This window comes from Danio aesculapii, chromosome 13 (genome assembly GCF_903798145.1).
Source record: "Danio aesculapii chromosome 13, fDanAes4.1, whole genome shotgun sequence".
Classification (NCBI taxonomy): domain Eukaryota; kingdom Metazoa; phylum Chordata; class Actinopteri; order Cypriniformes; family Danionidae; genus Danio; species Danio aesculapii.
Window position 1 is genome coordinate 26,010,089 of NC_079447.1, and position 10,757 is coordinate 26,020,845.

A 10,757-nucleotide genomic window follows, 5' to 3' on the forward strand; every position below is an offset into this window, starting at 1 on the left:
AAGCACTTTTAAATGTTATAGTTAATTCCAACATACACAAACACAATGTTTGGTTACAATAATGTTAGGAATTGTTTAATATTGTTGCATTAGATGACATAAATGACTTTTTAAAGCACTTTGAAATATTAATATTAATTCCGACATACACAAATACAATGTTTGGTTATAATAATGTTATGAGATGTTTAATAATGTTGATATTTAACATTAAACTACTTGTTTAAGCACTTTTAACTATTAATGTTAATTCCAACATACACAAACACAATGTTTGGTTATAATAATGTTATGAAATGTTTAATAATGTTGCTATATTTAACATTAAACTACTTGTTAAAGCACTTTTAAATAGTAATGTTAAATCCAACCAACACAAAGACAATGTTTGGTTATAATAATGTTACGAAATATTTAATAATGTTGCATTAGATAACATTAAATTACTTTTTAAAGCACTTTTAAAAGTTATAGTTAATTCCAACATACACAAACACAATGTTTGGTTATAATAACGTTGTGAAATGTTTAATAATGTTGCTATAGTTCACATTAAATTACTTGTTAAAGCACTTTTAAATAGTAATGTTAATTCCAACATTCACAAACACAATGTTTGGTTATAATAGCGTTATGAAATGTTTAATAATGTTGCATTAGATAACATTAAATTACTTTTTAAAGCACTTTTAAATATTAATATTAATTCCGACATACACAAAGACATTGTTTGGTTATAATATTGTTATGAAATGTTTAATAATGTCTATAAAAAAGTAAAAATTGTTAAATGTAACAGGGCTTGCATGAACAATAAAAAAGCTGATTGTTTATTAATTAGCTTCAACTTTAAATGCCACGTTGAATACAGTTATGTTCAGAAAAAAATATCATTAACATCATTAACCTGTTGAACCCCTGTTATTAGCAATAGTGATATTTGTGCATTGCAAATGATTTACTTGTGGATGTAGTGTAACACTTAAACAACAGACCCAAGTGTTATGTCATGTGTATTGGCTAATATGTTTAAAGGGGTGTGTTTATAATAATAGCAGGACTACAAGGACTGTGAAGTTCATTCATTCATTCACTCATAAGAACATAAAAAAGACTAAACAAACAAACAAAAAACATGTTTTATGAGACGCAATGGGATTTTAGTCAACCAATTTGAACTGATTTATACATTTGGCAACCTGCAAGCTATTACACATGAATAAATAATAGCAAGATTTAGGGACATGCAGTATTGGCTTGAAAAAGTAACTAAAGTACAAATTATAACTCTCTGTCAACTAGTCTGAAACATTGATGGTCATAACAGAGATCTTTACTGTTGAGCTCTCTAAAATATTTAAAAAAGAGAGAATGGAATAGAGTTAGCCATCACAAACTAGTAGGCTATTTTAAACGAAATCTCTGCAGTTTCTCTGTAAAGTCATGGCTTATCGTGCCACAGTGATTATCATTCAAGGCTTTCATTAATTTGAACATAATTCAGTAATGTTGCAGACTAATTATCTATTGACCAAATAGGTTCAGAATGACTAAAAATTCAGTTTCAATGTTCAATGAATCAATGTTGAGGACAAGTGATAGATGGAATTGTTTGAAATATAGAGGCAATATCAGAATATCCTGAGAGAATATATATTGAATAATGGTAGTGTTTATATCCTAATTCATTTTTTTGTTAAATAATTGCTTAAAATTTTAATGTAAATTTAATTTAAATTCTAAAGAAAAAGGATTCTACAAAGGTTTCCATACCCTTACAAAATTTATAAAACTAAATAAATCAATACGGCAAACAAAACATTACATATTAGCCAGAAATAGAGACTGCAATTGAGGAAAATGACTAGATCTTGAAGATACTAGGTTTATCCAGTTAACTGTTAGTTTCTTTAACTTGTTACAGAATGTTTTGTGAAATTTGACTCAAAACATGCCAAACCACTTTCCAGTATTGCCCAAAATCATCCCAGACAATAGAAAGATTTAACACATTATCCATTTTTTCCCTTTCACTCTTTCTTTCTCTGTCCATCTTCCAGATGAGAGCATGCCATGCATGAACATGAGGTACCTGGGAGCATCTGGGCTCACAGGGAACATTAATTGACGTCAAAAGCCCCATTTGGGCAGCATTAGTTTCCCAGAGGAAGACAATTTTGTTTTTCTCACACAACCCAGGTTAAAAATGTAAAACATATTGTCTTTGCTAACTAAGATGTGATATTTATACTACATACAAATTATTTTACAATTTTAACAAACATATATACACCTAAGGCAAATAATAATCGCAACTGATCACATCCAAAATAAAATTTAGAGATAATATGTGTGTGTGAAACACATACATGCATAAAAACTAAATTATTATTTAAAACATGTTAAATAGATAGTTAAATATATGCATAATTTGTGTCATTTTCAACTTCTTTGCGTACAAGCTTGCGCAGCCATTTGAATTTTTTCGTCTCGAGACTTCCGGTCCTATTCACTTCCATTCATTTTTAGATGTTAAAAACAGCTCGTTAAGCTGTTTGATGTTGCAAACTGATATTTTCTTATTATATTATTCTGCTTTGTCTGTACAGACCATTTTGAGGGATGTAAACAAAAAAATGGTCCCAATGTATTTCCTGTTTTACATTTTTACTTTCTATAGCATCCGGGAATTCCAAATGAGCCACATATTGACAAAATAATGTTATGATAGCTGTTTTAACATTAAGTTATGATTGAATCACGGTTATGAAATAGTTTGATAACAAGCAGTAAATGTTCACGGGCCAATGACATGACCACATTGAAATGATCTTGTGAACACACTTGTTTGTAGAGAAAGTAGTTTGACTGCGGTTTATTATTTCTAGTCATTTCTCCCATAGGTAAATGAACTGGAAACAATGAATTAATAAAACAACCGCAAAAACGAGTGCACCTCCGCACTGAAGAATAAGGTCAATACATTTATGTTTTATATCTGAACATAAATAAAAAAAAAATTCAAATATATGCATGCATATGTGTATGTATATATATACATAATGAATATACACAATACACACACATATTTTAAGTCAAGACAAACTTTCATTTTGCACATAATTAATGATTAATTTTTGCCCAGAACTAATCATAAATTATCATGTATCACAGATTATCATAGCTAAATTATAAATTCCTTATGACACTGCCTAGTACACCTTTAGTATGGATTTTCTAAAATGACCTTCTGCATTTCAAAAAAAAAATCTAAATCCTGTCCAAATTACTACATGACATCACAGATGTCCTACGTTAATAATTTGACTCAAGCCGTTTGCAAAACTAATCCTGTCCAAATAGTGCAAAAGAGAGATAAGGGTAGTAAGAATGACAGAATGAGAGCGGAACTTGAGAAATTATGAAAAGAAAGAGCAAATAAATAAATAAGTTCAGAAAACAATAAAGGATCTCAGAGGTCTGGCTATAGCTGGCCCAGAAGCAGGCAGCATGTCTGTCAGAGCCAGTCAGCAACTGACAGCGCAGTCACTTCTTATCAGTGTCTGTACCGAATGGCAAGCCACTCAGCACAGTTCTCCCTGCCTTCATCATTCCCTTTTCTTTCCTCCAAATCTACCTCTTCGCTTTCTCTTTCCTGAATGGCATTTGCAAAAGAGCAGCTTCCTATATATTAAAACACTGCACTCACAAATGAAATGAGCTATCCATCTCAACCAACAGCCTTAATTTAATGCACACTTGTCAAGATTATATTATACAACAAGATTATCTTCGAATACAGTGCCTTAAGTGAACATTCAGAGCATTATATGTAAACATCTTTTGTTTTATATGATGTCAGTGTACTGTGACAGATGCACACATACTGAATGGCTTTTAAAGTGATGCATTTAATAGTTAGATTACTATGAAGGGCCATTATTTTGGTGCTGAGCTGCAGGGATATGAATGGCCATATGGAGGGTATGTGGACGGATTGCATGGTCTCATGGATCAGAGAGTGGACAAATCTACACAAATTGATAAGAAAAGCCTTTATGCTACAATTTGCCAACGTTTAAAAAAACACCATCATGGAAGCTAATCTGCTTTTAACAGATTAGCCTTTGAAAACAGGTACAGGCACTTGTTACTGTTTTCGAGAGTGGCTGACATATTCTCCTGGTCCAAGTTTTGATAATTAGTGATGCATATTATATTTGTAGATGATTGACTCAACATCAGGGCTCGCTATGTCAGTTGGAAATCATTTATGTTCAGTCATAATGAATTGCTTTACTGTTTGTAAATCGGAAAGTAAACCACTAAAGGGAGACAGTTATGGATCAAAAAACAAACTTCATCAGCATTGTTGGGGAAAACTGCCTGCAACAGATCAGCCTATTATTAAACACAGATGTTCGGAGCACTCCACTTGCTACATCAACATAACATGATTGTTGTTACAGTAACAACACAGTGTGATACAGTGTGAGTATGTCTCAACTGTTAATTGTATGAGGATGTTTTTTTAATGCTACAATGGGGTATATGCACAGTTAGTGTTTGTCAGCCAATGATAAATGTCCGGTGAAAACTTAATGTGACTATTTTCAATTTCATAAGGTTCCTTTTAAAGCATTGATGTTGTAATGTAATTACAATACATTGAGTTAAATAGACTTAAGCATTCTGTTGTTCTGGCATGAAATGAGATGAAAGACCATGTAACCGAACGTGAAATCAGGATCAGCAGGCAAACACAGAAACTCCATTGAAAATACTGAAATAAAATAAACTGTCATATTTTAAAGACACGGTGGGGGGAAATGTAATTTAACGCAGTGCTTCTTGTCTGGTCTGAGAGTCACTTCATATCGTAAATCTATCAGGCAGTGAAGATCACTGATTTTTAAAGAAATCAGACCTTAAACGTAGCAATTGTATAATGGAAAGACAGTTCACCGGAAGTGCTGAGGCTGGCTGGCTGAAAAATTAAAGGTTTGTGTGCATATAGCCCATTCTCCACAATAAATGTTCCTGTGCAAGTTAAGAGTTTTAAGTGTGACTCTCTAAAACTTTAATTAATATTTCTGTCTACAATGATTATGGTAGGATCTGGTTCACTTAAATGGTTATTAGGTCTCTATTAGTAGTATTATTTTTCTCCAAAATATATTACATTTTTAGTGCGTTTCAGTAAAATACTTAACGCTCTTACGTATGGCTCCCTAAAACTGTTAATTGTATGGTTCCCTCAAAAGATTAGCAGTTCTCATAATCAGTTTAGCTTTCTAATACAGTTCTGCAGTCTGATAATATTGTGAGCATGATTCTGTAAAATAGTTAACAGTCTTAAGTACGATAGTTTATTTTGTGTGAGGGCGATTTACAAAAATGGAAAGTGATATGAATACAGCTGTCATAATTACAATCTATGGCTTACTTAAACAGGTAACAGTTTTTCAAATCTGTTTCTAGTGCTAATGTTCTCAGAATTGATTGCCATTATGAGTACATTGTGAGGTATTTTAAAAACAACAGTAAGAGTGGATGTCTAAAAGTTTATTGTGTGAATAAGGCTCACAAAAATGATTAAACGTATGAGTGTTTACAACAGTTAACATGATTATAATTTTTTTTTGGCTCACCACAAAAGTTAACAGTGCTAGTATTATTTTCCAAAATTAATAATAAAGTTCTATAAAATAGTTTGTCTCAAGTATACCTATCTAAAAATCAATTGATGTATGAATGCCATTCACTAAAATGATTAATATCTGTTTAATAAAGCATTCCATATAAATGTTAACTCAAAGCGTAAACATGTTTCTAAAACAATTTATGCTATGTTTTTCAGAAAACGGTGACATTGTGAGTGTGTTCTTTAAAATTGGTAACAGCTTAAAGAGTTAAGTGTATGAGAAAGGTTGACTACAATGGTTGAGAGAGGTTTTGGTATGACTGTTTATAACGGTTAATGAAGTTAATATCTGAGTACTATTCTTTAATATAAATACATGCTAAAACTTACACATGTATACGATTCTATAAATACGTGCACTATGATCTAAAACAGATGTGTAATTTTTGACAGTTTGAGAAAACAACAGAAGAGTTTGGAGAGTGATTCTGCATGGGTTCCCTTTAACAGCGCAATTCTGCGAGTGCGGTTCCCCAGTAAAACAGTGCCGAGTGCGAGTTCGATTCTCCCGTAAAACTTTCCATTACCCCCCTCCGCTTTTCACAAACACACATTCCTAACAAATCCTGAACTGAAACTCACCGGAATTTTCGGCCAAACTGGACAAGCCCGACACCGCCAGCAGCATGAGCCCCATGAAGCACATCTGTCCCCCGAACAACTCCTTACGCTTTTTCCTCCGCGCTTTGATCTTCTTCTGCTGGAGCATCACTTGCAGCGGTCGAGTCCACACGCGAACACACGCATCCCCATCCATCACCACAGCTCGACACGGCTACAAATGAGACAAAATACAGACAGATGCGGCGCGACTGAGAGTTTAAAGCCTGGAGATGAAACGCTGAACGACTGAAGCGTGTTTGCTGCGTTGACGCGAATATTCCCCCTATATGACTTCAAATTGTAATGTGCTGAAATAAAGATGCTGCGCGCGCCCCATGGATGCGTCAGTTTGGTGCCAGTTCTCTCAGGACACAAACTGCTGCTGCTGAGAGATTGAAGATGTAGTGGAGGAGAGAGAGGGAGAGAGAGAGCGAGAGGGAGGGGTGAAAGTAAGGAATTGAACGCAGTCACTGAGAGAGAAAGAGAGAGAGAGAGAGAGAGAGAGACGGATAAACTGGAACGCTGGTTTAATGGTGAACTACCTAGCATGAAGTCCACGCATTGACAGAGAGAGAGAGAGAGAGAGAGAGAGAGAGAGAGAGAGAGAGAGAGAGAGAGAGAGAGAGAGAGAGAGATGGACAGAAACGAGGGGCAGTTGTTGGTTGGTTTCAAAGGAGGAGCTACGGTATAGTCTGATTTACAGCAAACAAAACTCTGCTCATCGCCACCCTCTATTGGTAGCATTTCGCTGGTTTTATTACTAGCTAATAGTACATACTAACGTATCTCTCTATAACATGTTATTTCATTGACGCCATTTTAAAATGACACTAAATGACTATATACATTTGGTTTACAACATGTAGTTCAAAACCTGCTTATGGGAGAGCTGGGCATAAGGTAACACTTTTTGGTTTTGGCCAAATAATGAACAAAGTAATGGGGTTAGACAAACCATTTTTTTTACCAACAACACACAAGCCTCTCCTACAAATGAACACTGGTTGTGTGATCGCCAGACCTATGGTTTCTGTGCAGAATTGCCAAAAGTGCCAGGAGTAAAAATTTTACTATTTACCCCACCAGTGGGGCAAGTTGTAACAGACAGAGGGTTAGTTGTAACACATGCATTTAAAGGCAGATTTCACACAGTTAATTGAATTTCTGTTTACTTTAAATAGTAGATATATATTCTCAGTCCTAAGCTCAATTTATTTTTTATTCTACATAGCACAGTATGTTTATTTATTTATGTATCTATTGGGTAAACACATTTGGATTTATTTGCATTATTATCCATTATTATGCAATGCATTTATTTGCATTATTAGCAATAAAAAAAATTATATAAAAAATATTTTATATTGAAAACATTTTAATATAAAAATGTTCTCAACATTACACTCAAAATTCAAAAATTATTTTGTTAGTTTAATTGGTGTCCAACAGAGTATGGCTTAATTGTAACACCCTGTTACAACTAACCCTGCTGTGTCGTGTTTTCCTCACAACTGGCTAGCAGTGTTACTTACATTAAAATGTTTTCAAAAATTAATACATAAAAATATATTCTGTATTCCTACAGCTGTCGGATAAGGAATATGAAATATATGAAGCTAGAATGTATTCAGATGTACAGTCAGTCACTGAGTTATCAATGGAGTTAATTTTCATCCAAAAGTTGAACTGTGCTCTTAGGACAAGGTTATCTTTCAGTTTATCTCTCAAGTTGTCACATTTGTATTGGTCATCTTTCTTTGAAATGTGAAACATTTATACAGTTTGTTAATTATAGGCCAATGGGTTTATATTTAGTACTTGTTTTAACATTATTACCACTGAAAATTAACACAAATGGAATGTTTACTGTCACCTTTTCCACTGTGACAATAAACAAACTGACAACCAAGGTCACTGCCAGTTTCATACCATTTTAAATGACAGCAATTCCTTGCACCAGATCAGATTTTTCTGTTCATGCAAAATAATGCATGCTCTCTGAGTTTGTCTCAACCATACAAACCTCAAAACCACACAGCTGCAGATCTTACAGCTATTGTCTTTAATATAGATTCAAACAGCACAAATCATTTGTTCCCCTCCCTGAAATATGTTAAACACTGCAGGCAAAGAGCCGCTTGGTGCTCCGTGTTCCCATCGTCAAATACTGAGCACTGTGTCAGCAGCTGGGTCGGCTCCCACTGACCACATGGCTTGCGTGCCTAATGCCACTGCTAGGACAACAATGCACTTTTTATGGAGGAAAGCAAAGAGTGGGCGATGAGCCTATTGGATTAAACTGGACTGCACATACTGACAGATTGGATGTAATCTCTATCCAGCCGAAGACTTGCAGATTCTCCAATGGAGCGGGCCGGATGATGAAGTGAGGTTGTGCAATCTATTTGCAGAGTCAGTGTGAAAATATTGTTTGCTTATTTTACCATTTACTCAAGATGGTGGATCAAATAAAGGTAGTGTAAGCTCTTTAGTCACTGTTTACCCAGTCCGTGCGACATCAGTGCTCTTCTAGCCCCCCTTCTTAGCACTTTCATCTATAGCTTGTGATCTGAGCTTCACCTGTTTCACTCCCCCTCTCTCTTTCTCTCTGGTATGAATCTGTGTGTAATTCAGTTTGTCTTTTGATGTGCTATTAGCCTCATATTGTCTTGATGTTTCATATCCACCTGTGTAGTAATTGTCAACCAATAAAAGATATTTTTTTCCACACCTTTGATCACCATGATCAGTTCTTTAATATGCATTTAAAAAAGGTCTGAATGAAGCAGGCAGAATCACTATGTAAATATCACATGTGTTTCATGAGGACCGTTAGATGCCTTAGGTGGATTTCCATAATGACACGAGTGACTCAATGTGATGATCTGTTTAAAAGTCTTGTTAATTTCTTTGATGGAAAACCCATTGATCAAATCCCTGACCTAAGAAAGAATCACAGATATTCGTTTTGTACATTTATTCATTGCGTTCCAAGTCACAGATATATGGTCAGTTTTGTGTTTTTTTTTAAATGTTTGCATGAATACCTCGCTCTCGAAATATTCAAGCTTTAATGGGATAAGTGGTAAATAACAGCCTTCTCTTCACAATCAGTTGGCTAGAATAAGAATGGAAAGAAAGAAATGCTACTGAGAACATGATGTTAAATGGAGTAGCATTTAACATCAAAGTAGGCCTGTATAACAAAGTACAAAGTAGGCCTGTATAAAATAGGAAACAGACCAGTCTATATGTTTTTCAGTCTATGTACACCAGGCCAGTAGCCATCCTGGCCAAAGGGGTGGTTCTTTTTTCTCAAAACAGTGGCCTTTTTGCAATTATACACCTTGTTTTCTATTTAATTATGAAATTTAAATACTGTATTTTAGTGACATTTTAAGCACTATCCCGAATTAACTTGTCACTTAGCCAAAATAGTATTAAAATAAACTTTATTATGGGCCTAATTTTATTATCACACCTTTTTATTGGTATTTTTTGTTTCAAGAATGAAGTCCAAGATTTAAAATTAAAGTTACTTGTAAAATGTCTTCTAAAAATACAGTAGCGAAAGATGACTTCTCTGACGTCAGATTGTGTGTTCACTTGAACAGCTGAATATATGCACAAAATACATGCTAGGATTGGCCAAAACTGATTGGCTGAAGTCACACCAAAGCCACAGCCAACAGAGGATTCTGCTTGGTCTTAAAGCCTTTTTCAACGTTATTTTCACCATGATAGCATAGTAATTAAAAAAAGACAAATGAGCTTATGTATGGGACAAATTCTGGACCTTTGTCAGTGAGGGGTGGGTATTCTGAACCACCCTAACCCCCCTGGCCACAGTCCTGTACACACATACACTTTTATACTGGATAAACTGTATAATCTATTCTTCTACCCCAACCCCAACCCCATCCCTAAAATCAACCATCACAGGAAACAATCTGCATTTTAACATTTTCAAAGTCATTTTTCCACATGGGAACACAAAAATATTTACTGGTACTGCTATATTTGTAGGAATATTTGGAAGCAATAATAGGTACTCTCTCTCTGTCTGTCTGCTTAATGGCTCAGTGAATGGAATATACAATGATTTACCAATGGAAACTGTACACTTCAACATTTTAAATGGGATTAAATGTAAGATTTTTCTTTGAGATCTCTTGTCAACATCTTTAAAGACATGTGAGATGACTGACACACAGGAATCCATTATTATTTTCTGTATAATGGTAGTAATTGTGACAGATCCTTTACGTTTTAAAGGCGTCTAAAAGCATTGAATGAGTAAGGTTCACTAAAACGGTTAAAATGGTTAACAGTTAATTCTGGCTGTCCAAAACTGTCTTGTGCGGTTCTCTGAAACAGTTAATATTTTGAGTATGATTCTTTAAAATAGTTTAACAGTCTTAAGTATGGCTCTTTAAAACAGTTAATATGT

General features: G+C 34.4%; 1 protein-coding gene across 1 annotated transcript in view; it reads right to left on the reverse strand.

Annotated features, from left to right (window-relative positions):
• The window catches only part of slc24a3 (solute carrier family 24 member 3), a 141,348-nt gene extending 134,494 nt beyond the window's left edge, over nucleotides 1–6,854 (reverse strand). The window contains exon 1 of the mRNA XM_056470525.1: nucleotides 6,287–6,854. Within this exon, the coding sequence (XP_056326500.1) occupies nucleotides 6,287–6,461 (175 nt within the window). The 5' untranslated portion in view covers nucleotides 6,462–6,854. The remainder of the gene's footprint in view (nucleotides 1–6,286) is intronic.
• Between the last annotated feature and the right edge of the window lie 3,903 nt (nucleotides 6,855–10,757).